The sequence below is a fragment of the Macrosteles quadrilineatus genome, unplaced genomic scaffold, assembly GCF_028750875.1.
Source record: "Macrosteles quadrilineatus isolate MER2022 unplaced genomic scaffold, UCM_ALF_1.0 Scaffold_8__2_contigs__length_117827958, whole genome shotgun sequence".
In the NCBI taxonomy this organism is placed as follows: Eukaryota; Metazoa; Arthropoda; class Insecta; order Hemiptera; family Cicadellidae; genus Macrosteles; species Macrosteles quadrilineatus.
Genome location: NW_026542601.1, coordinates 44,971,499 through 44,986,955, shown reverse-complemented (window position 1 = coordinate 44,986,955; position 15,457 = coordinate 44,971,499). Strand labels below are relative to the sequence as shown.

Here is a 15,457-nt window from a genome sequence, read left to right as displayed (position 1 = left end):
CGAAACACCTAAATATCCAATAGACGAATCGCTAATTTAAACCGAGTTATTGGAAACATATTATGTTATAAATATAGTTTTTTTTATAGTAAGCTAGACATGTTTCATTGAAATTTATCTAGCAGTAGTCTATTTGTAGCCTACCAGATGTTCATTCATTATTTATAATCACATATGATCTATTTTAACATTTTTTCGTTTAAAGGTTTAGTTTTTATTTTCAAAATTCGTGATTTTATGTCGATTTAGATTTAAACTATAGAAATAGTCTGTAAAATCATGATCTGCGGGAATAATCAATTTCGTTGTCAAATGTTGTGTTACTCGTGAATTAATTACTGTAAGTAATACGTCTGAATTATTGAAGACATACCTTTGATAGACGTGTTAGAGGTGCCTACCACATAATAATTGTCTCGTCTTTTATTTCGTGGTTGGCAATACTTACCTCCCCCTACTTTACAGAGGTGTGTGCAGTGTGTGATGAAGGCGCACGTTATCAGGCAGGGATTGTTGCGCGGCTGAAGGTCACTGTAGAGAGCGCGAGACGCTCAGTGTAGAGGCAGCGCGCGAGCCGTGTGGTGTGTGATGGTGCGCGTGTGCGAGTGACGATGGAAGCAACGGCGACGATGCCACCTGTAGAACTGGCTCCACAGCCACCCGAGGTGAAAACAGTGGATACCAACGAGAAGACAGTGGACAACACCGTGGCGTTCCTTCAACAAGAGATGACAGCTAGCAGCGTTGACGTCAATGGTGAAGTGGAAGAGGAAGATGGACAAGTGACAGAAGTGACGAAGATAGAGTGTGAAACCTCTGAGAATGGGCTAAATGAATCTGGTGACGCGAATGACGTGGACGATACGATTGAAAACGATGAACTAGCTCCTATGAAATACAACGAGAACGAACAAGTGTGGGTGAAACTCGACGAACAAGTTAATACCGAAGTACTCGAAAACGCACAAGAAAGTGAACTAAAGGTCATTGTTGAAGAAATGGACAGTTTAGTTATTGTCGAGGGCGAGAATCAGACCGAGCAATCCACTGAAGCGGAAATAGACCAGCCTCTGAAATTGGAACTGCACATAAGCGAATCCGACCTGGTGGATAAACCTGATGAGCCGAACGACGGTTTACACATTGAAACAGAAGCGAATGCGAAGGAGACGTACTCGTGTCAGAGTTCCCCTGGGTACATCAAACCCCCGGTCAGATCGACAATTATAAAACAGAGATCACTCGACACTCAAGGTGCATCTGACGATGAGGGAGAGATGGGACGTTCGAAAAGAGGTAGTTTGCACTCACCGTCGTCGAAAATCTTGACAAAAATGACCCCGATGACGTGGGACCAGTGGATGAAAAGACCTGCTTCTTACGTTCCGCCCAAATCCCCCGAGAAAGACGCTAAACCTACCTCTCCTACTACGGAAGTCGATGGGAAAGAAGAAATCAAAGAGACAAAGGAGGAAACAAAGAAGGGTGAAAGTCCTAAAGTGAAGAAGACGAGGTTTCAAATCACCCCTTCGAGCGCTGACGTCCTCGAAATCAACCGCGACGAACCAAAGGTCTTGGAAACCTTTGACGAGACCGAAGAAGACAAATTTCTGTTGGAAAACCCCAACGTGCTGGTGGAGAGCCACCTGAACGAACTGACGATGGTGGAGTCGCAGCTCAAGAAACTCGGGGCTGCCGCGAAAGTGGGGGTGTGTACGAAGAGGTTGGGTCAGCCGGAGCCCGACCAGAAGTCCATGGGTAGGGCGAGTTCCGGGGATCAGAAGAGTAAAGGGTGGTTGGCGTGGTTGTCAGTGTTCACAAAGAAGCCTCCTCCGCCATCGCCTCCGGTCAAGAAGCAGCCTGCCAGGAGACCTTGTCCGCAACACTCCAAAACTGCGGCTCGTCCTAGACCCGCAGGACCCATCCTGGCCAACTACGACCCCAAGATGGTGACCGTTATTGAGGTACAGTAAAAATATGTAGCATGATGTGTGTGTGTCGTAATTGGCATTGCTTGTGTATGCAGTTAGAAAATAAATTGTTATTTATATGTCTTAAATAAGCCAACCTTTTTGCTGGAGGTGAGAAGATATACGACGATACGACTAAGCGATGAACTAGCGTAAAATCAAGGTCGATTGCTGTTAGTTGCTTCATCGTCGAATGTTATCATCTCTTCCCACTTTTTAATTATAGTGGCAGAATTTCATCAGTCGGAATTTAATTTAGTGCACTTTCATGCTCATTTTTGAAACCGTCACTAAATGCTAATCCTAATTTACTACTACGATGGAGAATATTAGGTCGCTTGCTGTTTCTAGTTGCTTAGTAGGGCCAAATCAAGTTAAGCGAATAACGTTTATCATCCATCAGTTTCAACACCCGTTTTCTGAACTCGTAGTGGAACGTTGCAATTTAACAACAAAAGCCTATGCGTAACACTTTTTGCCGAACTAGCGTGTTTTATGGTCCATTTGTTGTGGCTTGCGGTAAGTGGCTTTTTGTAGATTTCCTTCAATGTAACCTGTTCAGTCCACTTGGCACAATGAAGAGAAAGCTACCCGAAGCCTTGGGTCGTACAATGACATAATCGCCGAATACGGTATTGGGTCGCCAAGTCACTGACACAGTAAACGTGCCTTTGCTACGACCTTGGGAGGTCGTTATGCTGTATTGGTAAACAAATAGAACACAGGTGAATGGATTCCGAGTAGTAAACACATTTTAAATTCGTTTCAAAAAGAAGATTTTCAATGTTGTAACAGCTTGATTCTATTCATATTAATTTGAGATGGGGAGGCCATCCATGTGCGTCTTTGAGCCCAAATAGGAGTGAAGGATAAGTGTATTTAGAATGGAGTGTGATGCCTTGTGTAGCTTTATTACTGACTAAGACCAGCTGTTTCATTAGTAGGGACCATTAATTCAGCCTAGTGAAAACCATCATTGATTTGATTAGTGAAACAAATCATTGATTGTAATATTTCAAACCCTTTTGTCACGGACGCTATATTGGTTTATCGGTACGTATGAATTTGTCTAAAGATTCAACGCGTTTTGGGCTGTTTACGAATGGATATCAAAGCGAGCAAGGATATTCCATAGGGGTTTATCGGTAGGTACGAATTCCTCCAAAGATTCAACGCGATTTGGACTTTTAATATCAATAAATAAAAATATCAAAGCGAGCATGGTCGGTTTTCCGTATCTACACAATCCTGCTGTGGCTTTTTGCAAGAGGCACGCGACTGACCAAACCAGTCAGATCAACCTTGGAGGAGTTGGAGTTGAAGTTGGCATTTCTCCCTCCCCCCCCCCACTCCACCCACTCAACTCTCGCAGTAAACCCTGTGATAAATGTGTTGTATCGTACAGTAGACTGGCGTTTCTGGCTGTTTGTTAGGCTGACCAAACAGTTACTCAGTTTCCCCCAACCGCTTGTCGGTTTCCATAATTTACGAATCTCAATCGTAGGACTTTGGAAAGGAGTGAGTTTTAAACTTCTAAAGTGGCATGTGATCACTAGGCGGATCATTTGGTTGTTTGCTTTCCGATCTTGGCTAATTGGTCCTAATGAATTTTGAACCAAGCGTAGCTTCTGATTGAAACCAGTATTATTCGGATTTGATGTCGATCCAGATACCACAAGAGTGGTTTAAACCATCACACAATTCCTTTGGTCCTCACATTGACCTAATATGTCACAGATGTGTTAACTGCTCAATATTGTATACTATTCTATGAGGCAACTCGTTAGTACAGTACTGTTCTGTACCCCCATGTACAACGCTCAAGTTGGCTTGTGATATAACGGGTGATATGAGGAAGTAACTGGCCATAACGGTCTGCATGCAGTAAATTTGTAGACCATAACCAACATTATTGAGGTGCGTTAATGGGTTTCATCAAATGCGGAATAGCTGAAATTCGCTTAGCAAGAATAAAGTGAGATCCCCTGTAGTTTTTTTTGTGTCACATTAGATACGGTCGTATTTTTCTTAAATATACCCCCAACGGCTATTTTTTAAACCAAACGTACTACTGTAGGTTTCTAAGAACAGCAATTGGCAATAGTTTTCAAATTCCCTGGTCAGAAACCCTTACCGGTACCATGAAGTGGTGAAAGTAACTATTTAATTGAATCCAAAAAAATTGCAACAACTTTTTAACCATGTAGTGTTTACGGCATTTGGGGTGGTACAATTTTGTTTGGACTTAGAAGGACCATACAATAATTAATTTAAAAATCGTACAAGCCGTTTCGTGAAAATACCAGTTTTCATGTTTGTGGGAGTTTAAAATTTGCCATTAAAATTAAATGTATAAAAACCGAAAAAGATGTCTGGAGTCCCTATATTTTCTAGTACCCACATACATGATTTAATAAAACTCAAACCACAGGTTTAAGTTTTACAGGACTATTTTTTTCCACATGACTACTTTTTCCTGTTCAGGGGGCCCAAAACGGCTTTTTCTTTACAAAGCGGAAAGTCTAAAATATTAATGAAAAACCATGTGTTAAAATATCCATCAGGTTACACAATAAAGAATTCCTATACTGTTTTCTGGCAGAATATTTCATTTATGGTAACCTTTCACACAAAAAATATAGTTTTAGACAGTAGTATAGGTAACCTATACAATGCGGTTACATTGGTTAATTGGTCATCTATCTATATATTAATAGGCAAGCATGTTTCTTTAAAACCTTTTTTCTCAGCTCGTGTGCATCGCAGAGAAAATCTGCGCATACTGTTAGAAAGATATTTGCCTGTAGGTGTGCAGAATCCCTTTGTAAATTAAAATAGGCTAAAAATAAGCACTAAAAATGAATTTGAAAACTTCAAAAAATTAACATGGACTATATGGGTTGCCATGATGATGACGAAATAACAACAAAATGTAAACAGAAAATCAAAACAAATGGAAGAAATTCACATCACATGTTTTATTTACAGTGTGGGGAGAAAATAGAGAAGTCTGTACATTAATTATTTTTGGTCGAGTTTCGACCACAGGACGACCACTAGTATGTTTTTATTACACCCAACCGTAAACTACACCATAGTCACAGACTACGAAAACATATGTATTATATTGTTGTGGCATAGTGCTGAGCTGGTACTTTGCATCTTCCAGCTAGTTAGATTATTAATAGACGCAACCAGTTATAAGTTAGACGTGTCGTAACGTTGTAAGCTTGTTTTGACATTGCGATATTATGCAAATATTCAAATGATATTCATGCCAATAATGCTGTTCTCGATCTATTTTTTTGTGATTCCAAGGAAAGAGGCAAGTTTAACTTAAACTCTTATAAGTATTATCTTCGATTCAAGCTCTCAAAAGATTTGAAATGTTTAATCACAGCTAACATTGTCAAAACGGGTCTTTACGTACTTGGAAACGGTTAAGTTGGTCGAATTGACAACATAAAAAGCAGTTACCGTTACTGTATTATCAGCTCTACTTATAACTGCTTTGTAAACTCTTATCTAACTATTAATTACAACCATGTTAATGGGAGCGAGTAGAACGATGTACAGATAAAGTTGGAAAACTGCATACAGTACCTGTCTTTAGTCTTTCCTACAAGGAGAATCCCTATACTATTGTAAATCGTAATTGTGTAAACGGCAATATCTCATAAGAGAAAATGTACAAAACTAAATTAAAGTCGTTGACCCGAATTTGGTTTAATCTTAGTAAATAATAGGCAACAAGGGAAATGCTATTTTTCACTACTAATTACAATAGCTTTTTCCCTGAAGGGAAATTTGCTGATAAATTATCTTTAATTTTCAATGCTTTTCTTTCAATAATTATGTATTAGATAAGTATTTTTTATAATGAATACAATGAATTTTGTATGTCATACATTGCTAGTAATATAATTAAGTGAATGGATTTGTTTTCTCTGTGGATAATTGAAATCAAAGTTTTGTTTGTGATAACATTTTTGTGACTAAGCGTACAGCGTACAAAGTTCGTATAAACTATTGATCTATAACGTCATTTAAAATATGTCGAGGCCTCTAGCCCTAGAACAGTCCCCTTTAAATCGTAACATACAATTAAAAAAGGACGTTCCTTTTCTAAATGTAAATATACCCCAGTTTTAAAGTTTGTTTTACTTTGTGAGAAATTCAAATCTAAGATAACAGCAAGTCAACCTTAATGTGGGTTTTGATGGATTTTCAATATATCATTAGTACTTTAGTGAAATATTTCATCTTACAAGGTAGGTTAAACTTGTCACTTAGTCAACTTGAACCTTGCACGTATGACACAGCTACAACACTATGGTGTAGAACAGTTGTTAGTCGGCCTTGAAGTTTTAATTGATGTTCTCATTCATACTCATTATTGCCACAAGGTCGGTTAATATCATTAATTACTTACACTACACTAGTGTTGTATTTTGCTAGCCTACATGTTCCCGATACAGAATAGTATTTGTAAAAGCTTGGGTCCAAGTGTCTTCTACTCGATAATTGCTAGAACAACAGTTTAATGAACCATGTAATTGGGCCTCTTAACAACAATTGGCTTCTTGGAACAGCGATCAATTGGATTTTCCTGCATGCTTGGTGTCTAGGTGTAGGTTTTGAACTCTTAAAGCTTAGTTTTAAATCCAAATTGCGTTTTAGCTCAAGATTGCCCGAAGAGTTGAAGAATTCTATTGCAAAACATTTATCTCCTTTGTCCACTATCACGTATTAGTTTTCCTTTTTAAATATTTATAATCGAAGACAAACTAGTGTTTTAGCTCGTGTATAATTTGATATGAATTTGCAGCTTTACAGTAAAAATATATAGAATAAAATATTTTTTTGTATTATTTCACATCTATAATACAATTATAAGAATATATAAAATTATATTGCGTTGTTCCTAGTTTTTCCTGCTACTGTATATGGTATTCAAGACAGGTGCAATTAGCCAAATAATTGTGGAATGATTTGCTAAGTTAATACTTAGATTATATTTTGTAAAAAATAGCAAGACTTCGTTCGATGTACAGTAAAGTATGTCATCGAAATTGAACGGTATTATTTCCATATTCCAACCAAAATCTACGACTACTAAGTTAAAATGTAGAGGCAGTATGAAGACCCAATCACATTAAGATTTTCAATATTTTTTATACTTTTGGTCCGACTCTAGTAAGACCAAAAAATGTACTCGGCCACCAAGCATTTTTGAAACGTTTAGTATGAAACACTATAGTCTGATGCTAGGAGGTACGTTCCTTAGCAAAGCTTGGTCCCCGAATATTTTTGAAACTTGTCAACTCTTCGTCCATCGCTCAGCTCATCCCTCCTAGACGGCTCAAGGCATGTCTCTAAGTTAAGCTCGGTCCCCAAATATTTTTTAAACTTGGTAAAACCTTTAGTCCGTTGCTGGGAAAGCTCAAGTTTTGTTACCAGGCAAAGCTCGGCCCCCAACCGTAGATAATGTACGATCAGGCGTGGCCGGTGTGTGTTCAGTGGTGCACTTTAGCCAGACAATCTGTGAAGTGTACTTGATAAGTCGCCATCCATCTTCATTATCTGGTGCCAGTGTTAACCCGCCTGACTACTTGTACAGACGCTGACTGGGGATTTAATTTTCAAAAGTCGCGGTTTTTAATTTTTCAAATGGCCGAGGGGTTCAAACTGGACGTGGTGTTCGCGGCGATGCGAAGAGAACTGGAACTGATTGGCTCGGTCAGTTTCCGTTATCGTTATTGGAGTTAATTTGTGAGCTTTGCTACCATATTTGTTATCTGCATGATAAATGTTGTTTACTCGCTGTACAGTGATTAATTCTATACTCTGTGGATTGTAATACAAGGCTGTTACGAAACCGTTTATCTAATCTGTTGTTTCTCCTTGCAGGTGAGTACTGGGTGTTCTCGAGTGGCTTACAGTAAGTACTTTCCTCAATTTCTGCTTCTGTCACTTTTGAAATGTGTATTAATTTACCGATCAATATTACGTGATTTGGTTAAATTATCTAGATTTTAATTATTCGGTGACTTTACCATCATCAAGACGTTTTTTACTGTGTTCAACCTTATCTTAGACCCGTGTTTACGAGACCTAATCTTGTCTTAAAAATAATCTTGAACATATTGCATTTAAAACTCAACACTCTATCTATCAACCTTTTTATTCTACAATGCCAACCTTACATTTACCATTGTCCTAGATGTTTGCATCCTAATGGATCGGCTAACGATTAAGTGATCTATTTGTCCGGAATAATAATTATTTAATATTAATGTCTTGTGTATTATGTCATTTAATACCTTGTAAATTCTCAAATTTTAAAACTATTATGGTCAAATAAAACTATCTTCACACTACTCCTTCTGCTGTGACCTAATGGTAAAGTGTACTCTGAACTGAAAATTAGATGAAAATGACATGATCGCACTCTACCGTTGCCGGACATAACGCACGCGATTACAAGCTTAATTGCACATTGAAATGACATAATTGGATTTGACAACAGATACAAGTGTCCTAAGTTATACTACTAGTTATCTGTAACAATTCAACCTGTGTCTCGTTGTTTGTTGCGCATACCTCAACGCAAATTCACAGACAAGGGAAAAGCAGTTATGTTAAACTTCCGGCCAATGAGATAAGTTCGCTGCAGTTTCCCCGATCTAAGTTTTCACAGACCAAAATAGCCTGTTGCCTTGTAACTTACGTAGCGTGTTTTCGTGTTGTTTAAACCACCGCGTGCCGTGCCCGTGTCGTGTCTGGTTTATTATAGAAGTCCCGTTGGTCTGTTGTCCGTTCGTGTCACTTTTTGTCTCTCTCTTTATTTTGTTTCCGTGACTTGTGGTTGAACTAACGGAAGCACAAAATTATTACACGCAAGAGAAGTTACTCTTTGGATTATAATGTAGTCTAATGAGTCGGTTTAGAATGATCACAGGGAAAAAGTTATAAAGTTAAAGGTATACTTGTTCAAAACATGTCAATTATATTGCGATTTAATTGTTTGGTTTGTTTTTTTGTGAATATTTAAGGAGTTTGTGGAACTATTTGACCAACTGTGTGCAAGATGAACAAACGCCAATACCCGCGAAAGATTCAACTCAACGGTTCTAAATAAAGATCGCGTGCTCTCTTTGTGTTCTTGGTGTATACATGTGATTTCAGTTTTAAAACACTGTTGTTATAGTTAGACTAGTGTTTCAACGATAACCATGTTTGCAAGTTTTGCGGGTTTTATTTATAACCATTATTGCGTAGGAATGGCGTTTTCGCCGGAAATATTCAGTACTTAAACAACGTGATGTTTTTACCAACCCATCTATACTTTTTCCACGAACATCTTGGTACTAATAAATGCTAAACTTCAAACTACGCTTCAATACTGGCTAATAAACTAACATAATTAATTATAAGAGCGCTCTGTTGAATCTAGGGCAAGTCTTAGTTTGTCTAAAATTAAATTAAAACAATCTTGGCGCTAATCTGAGAGAATCCTTTAATATTTATTCAAGTTGGCTAATGTAAGCGGCGCCGAGTTTGCCGGGGTAGCTTCAACTTGCTTAAACTTTCTGCTTTCCAGCGCATGTTGTTGTTGAGTTATTTTTGTTCTGGACAAAAAGTGATTTAATTATATTAAAATAATCCCTTTTAGTCACTCACTTAACATTGGTGCTCTCTCTAATTTTAATTACGTCTTCTTATCTACCTAAATTACTTAGCTGGTGGCGTCAAGGTTTGCGAGGGTAGTTTCAAGTTGTTTATGAACCGACTTTTGTTGTCAAGCACATGTTTTATTGTGTAGTCTCGTATATAAATAAAAGCTTATTAACCTTGATTAGTGTAATTCCTATTCCTCCTCTAAAGGTTGATGACGATCGTTTTGGTGACTTGCCTTCTTCAGATCCTTGTCACGAATATGCTCTCATATTGATGTCGTCAGTATTAAACAAGCACTCACAAACATTTATAATAGATTATTTAGTTGTATATGTTTTGTCTTAATGTTCTTAGCTGTCTACTCTTTTAATCTGTAATAAAACGAGTGAAATACCTTTGCTTCACGTCTCTGCCAACGTGCCCCATCTTAGGGCTGGTGTGGTTGTCGGTTCTGTCTTGGGCTTGCATTTTAGTATACTAACATTGTGTATACCTGCCACATCCATCATACCACACTTAGGATGGTGTTAAGGTGGGTCGCCTTACTATAATATAGTGGTTATTCCGCAACGCAAACCGAGCTGTCACGTTTGAATTTACGACGAAGATGGCAAGGTCTTGTTTTATAGTCGTGTGTCCGTGCCAACCCGGTACCCGGTTTTATTGGCCCCGAGTGTACCGTGCCAACTCCGACTATCTGCTAGGTTGGCAGCCATGTGTCAGCCAAGGTCACGTGATGTGTTTCCGGTCGCGATGTTTACTACTGCTCATGGTAATCTGGTATTCTTCCGTCCAAGTGCGTCGCCAAACGCTCAACGCTTGCTCAGCGGAGTCATCGCTTCTTGCGATTCTACGCTCGGAACTGTACTCGACCAGTCAGCACATTTGCGGTGTTTATTTACGTTACAAATCCTGTAATCGGACAGGATGAGATTTTTTATTAGATGTGTTGTAGCTCAAATGAGTCGTTCTACTTACAAGGGGACGAACCTAACGTTTCCTAACGTGTTCATTTCTATCGATCATGCACAACATACTGAGGTTGACCCTAGAGTCCATTCACAACCTTTAGGACCTAACCTAACTTAACGAAACTAAGCCTACAAAACCGAACCTAACTTGTACCACTTCCCATCGATCAAGCACAATATACTGAGGTTATCATCGAGTCTGGACCCAGATTATTCCCCTTCATAATCTAACGTAACATAACCTAACCTAACTTGTACCCCTTCCCATCGATAATGCACAGTATACTGAAGATATCGAGTCTGGACCTAGATTAGGTTCCTTCATAATCCAACCTAACTTAACAGAATCCGAGCCTACAAAACCTAACCTAATCTCTAACCTGTGCCCCTTTCCATCGATCATGTACAATTTACTGAGGTTGATGTGTCTATCATAGCATAACCTTACATAATCTAACCTAACTCAATAAAGTCCAACCCAACAAAACCTTACCCAACGTAACGCTTTAGCATCTTCATTTGCATAGGGCAAGTGTTATAACAGTGGCGACCCACTGTATAAGCTACCTTTTCCGAAAAGACCTACTGATAATCGGAACTGATTAGACCAGCTCATTAGTAGTTACTCTCATTTCAAATTCTGTAGTCTGCCAGAACACCATAAGTGAATTTATTTCGTCTTGTGTTGGAGGGGTACAACAATTTATCACATGGTATAAACACCACACATTGAGTTTTAGTACGTAAAACTCGCGGATCCATTAATAACTGACGCCGGGTGCCGCGTGGGCGTAGTTTGCTCTCTCGCTCGAGTGATCTCTCGTCTCCCCACGCTGCTATTGTTTTCAGCCTCTTCACCACACCGCTTACACGGCTGGTTATAATACTGTACTAGAAGAATCTATATATTAATTTGAAACTGTTTTTCTTTGTCACAGCTATTTTGAGAGAACGGCTGGGCGTAGAAACTCGGTAGAGGTGTCTAAAGAAAGGTCTTAGTCTGTAGATGAGCCATCAAAAGAGAAACATGGTGAATTCCCTTGGGGCCCTGCCCCCGTGGCCTTTAAATTCCCATCCTATGTTATTCTTATGGAGGAAAACGGGGTTTTTGTCACAGCTAATTTGAGAGAACGGCTGGGAGTAGAAACTTGGTAGGGGTCTCTAAAGAAAGGTCTTGGTCTGTAGATGAGCCATCAAAAGAGGAAAGAGCTAAATTCCCTTGGGGCTCTGCCCCAGAAGCCTTTAAAGTTGCCACTTCAGATTTGTTTACATTACGACCATATGCATAATTCTACACTACTTTTTAATGCAACAGCTGTTAATATTTAAATTGCCATAATGAAGTACAGTAAGTTATTTGCAATGTAATGGGTTTTTCTGATTTTAAAATCGATTTTATTCTGCATCGTGTCATGTTTTGCAATATAATGTTCTATTACCAAATCAGTGGAAAATCCTAATATCACAGTAACTCTTAAAATTATTTCTTATGGAGTTAACTTATATCTATTGTATGGGTTGGTTTCTGCCTTTTTTTTACCACTTCTTGGAGATTGTAAGTAGGTGATATTCTTTGGCGTATTGCATCTGTATACGAAACTTGGGTTGGTGAAATTATTACAATGGAAAAAGCGAGAAATCCTGGTCAATTTGATATAGGATAAAAATAAAACTGAATTAACAATATGCTACATTTCTTGAGCAATCATTGAACTAACCGATTTGCAAACAATGAAAACATAGAAAAAGTCATAGAACACAACCAAGTAGAAGAAAAGAAATAATGTTTTTTTTTTCATTTATAATCGTTATTATAGACTACCTAATGCGGCTATGAGAGGGAAAAATTTGCATAAACACTAAAAAACAAGATCAGCTTTTTGAGAAAAGACAAGATATTTACAAAAGATTTTGATTATATCTAACTGTTGTGTAGATCGTGAGTATTTCCATAATCTTCGTGAGTCGCCTGTAATGCTTCGCAATTGCTCGAATTCGAGCAACAGGTACACTAGTTGTCATTGAACGGAAAGAATGTTCAAGATGAATAAAATTCAACCTAATTTGAAAAGACTTCGACGAGACGACGTTGAAATTGATTTATGTTTATCTTCAATGTACTAATGAAAGGTCCATATTATGCATACAAATAATCAAGGGTCTACAATGTTACTTCTTTGATTTTGTATTCAATGTTACACAGCGATACCTCGATGAGAAGACCTTGATAATAAAACACCCTTGATAACAAGTGTACATTTTCAACTCCACTTAAATTTATTTGACCCCTAATCACAGGTTTTTATCGCAAACCTTGATAAAAAGTCTGTTTTAAGAGAAGAGTATTGTTATTGAGGTTCTACTGTACATTTGTTATCCTTCAAACATGTTAACGAAGTAGGATAAAAAAATTACAGCTACTGATTCTTAACCTCAGCAATGTAAATTAGTTGTAGTTATTGACATCTTACAAAAAATCGTGTTTAGACAATTACCTATGGATTGTAGATCCATATATTTAGCGAGAGAGATAGAGAGAGCGTACTATATACGTGACAACAGTCAAGTCCCCTCTCTACTGTGCGTTTAGTATGTAAACACTGGGTATTTTCCATGATGTTACACCTACGAGTAGGTCAAATAACTATTCCGTCGATGTGTTGTTATCGTACAGCATTCGTTTGATCGTCGTCATTTGCTATGAAGAGTTGGGCCACAACCGACAGGGTGTATAACACCCGGAAAAAAATATACTTTAAAAAAATATTTAAGTACGTTTGTTCCGTAATGTGAACAATTTTCAACACTTGTCTTAACTTCATTGGTAAAGTTTCGTCTAGAACAATTTGTAGGGCTTAAAAACCAATAGAGTATAGTGTATCGTTGTTGTACAATTAAAATGGCTACAAAGAAAATAAAGTTTAAAACTTTCACGTGTATATTTTATGGAGAATAAGTAACCCGTTGTAGTTAGCTTGTTTTATGAATACATTTTTATCAAGTTTGGCAAATTTGTTTATTTCATACAATCCTATTAACGTTTTACTATGTAAAAAATCATTTTATTACCTTCCTTGTTGTCTGTAGTAGCACACCTAAGTTATTGAACCTAATGCTATTTTCACAGGCACAGGAAAATAATCGAAATTTTTTAAAGAGATATCTTACTGAAAAACAAATCAGGCAAATGGAAATTCGCTCAGTCTGCAGGTGTGTTGCTGCGGGGGCATTTCATACTAAGATAGTCAAAGGGTCAAAACATAATAAAAGATAATACGATACATTTAGTAGTATTATCATTGACCATATATACCTACAGTTGATGGGTACTTACAGTATCTACAGTTCATCTACCTCGCATTAGTGTGGCTGTATTAAATTCATCTCACATTTGGCATCATTGCATACCCTCACAACATTTTCATACGGTCTTAGTGAAAGTAAAAGATCGGATACATGGTGAGAAGCCTGTCGTTTATCAGGTAACGATGTGTTATCGCCAAACCCTCGATGACAGTGTCGTTATCAGTGTGTCAACGCTCGATCAGCTGATCACGACAGTGTGACAGTATTGTTGTGTTTTGACAGCTGTTGTGAACAACAAGGTCACTCACTCTACATGCACGTGGTACATCTCTGCTCGCAAGGTCGACAATTTACAAGAATGATTCTATTGTATTGTTATTTTTCTTATGTTTTATTTGTTGTTACACAATGTGTTTAGGATTAAATTAATTTTACGTTTGTTCTTCGCTTTACCTTAAGCGTACAGAGGTTGATTGTAGAGGAAATAATTTACTTACTTTTTGTCGGATGAAAGTTGCTAAACAATTTCGCAGTAGTGTTTTAGGATTTTTTGTTTTAAATCTCCTTGTTATACCAATACTGTACAATTATTGCCTATGCAGTATTTCCCAATTATATTTATTCTGTACTATATGTTTCTGTAAGAATTTTAATCATTACACCTCGAAACCTGTTATGTGGCAAATATTGTTTCTTGGCTAGGGTTTTTTAGCTTGGTATAAAAATTACTTGCTTCTCCTACATAAAGCCCCGAATAATTAGAAAGGCTCAATTAAAATGAGTTTAAATCCAGGTCTTCTTTATAATTTTCTCTCTTATTATTTTCTTCCCTATATAGACACAGAAAATATTTATGAAAAGTTATTATTGGTTGACCTCACATGAAATTGTACACATCTTGTTAACCATTTTTGTTCTTCAAACAGTTAAAATGCCTTTCAATAATGGCTATCCCTCAAATTTGTTATGGGGTTTATGCAACGGAATGACATTTTATGCTTTATAAATCCAAATTAATTGGCAAGTATGCGCCGAACTGCCTAAACCAATGGTAAGAATGCGACCCAAATGACTGTATAGGGTCGAGGTCGACTGGTTCAAACCTGTGAACCTTGCTTAACTTTTGTGGTAGGTGAATAATAAACACACATCTCACGGTCGTTTTGGCTTGTACCAAACTCCTAACTTGCGAAATTCTCTTGGACAACAAAAATTATCTCTGCAACAACCGTTAGATATAGTAAACAAAAGTTGAATCTTGTACTGTGACCGATGGACCAGCAAATGTTGAGGTTATATCAGGTCAAACAATGTTTGAGTTGTAAAATGTTATCAATACTTTGTCCACAATTCGATGGTTGTGGGCGTTCATTACAAATATATATCCATAAACAATTTAGGTTCTGTTTACAATCCGACTATGGTTAAACGATATAGCATATTTCATTGGGTTTCATTGAAGGAATCGCTGTTATAAAGTATTACAATTCATAATCAAACCTTTGTAAAGAAATGATCAGTTTAACTGGG

The 15,457-nt window shown here is 37.6% G+C and overlaps 1 protein-coding gene across 1 annotated transcript in view; it reads left to right on the top strand.

The window, feature by feature from the left end:
- LOC129000743 (serine/threonine-protein kinase MARK2-like) overlaps window positions 1-15,457 on the top strand; it is a 148,536-nt gene that overhangs the window by 28,735 nt on the left and 104,344 nt on the right. The window contains exon 2 of the mRNA XM_054427723.1: window positions 466-1,964. Coding sequence (XP_054283698.1) covers window positions 612-1,964 — 1,353 coding nt within the window. The 5' untranslated portion in view covers window positions 466-611. The remainder of the gene's footprint in view (window positions 1-465; window positions 1,965-15,457) is intronic.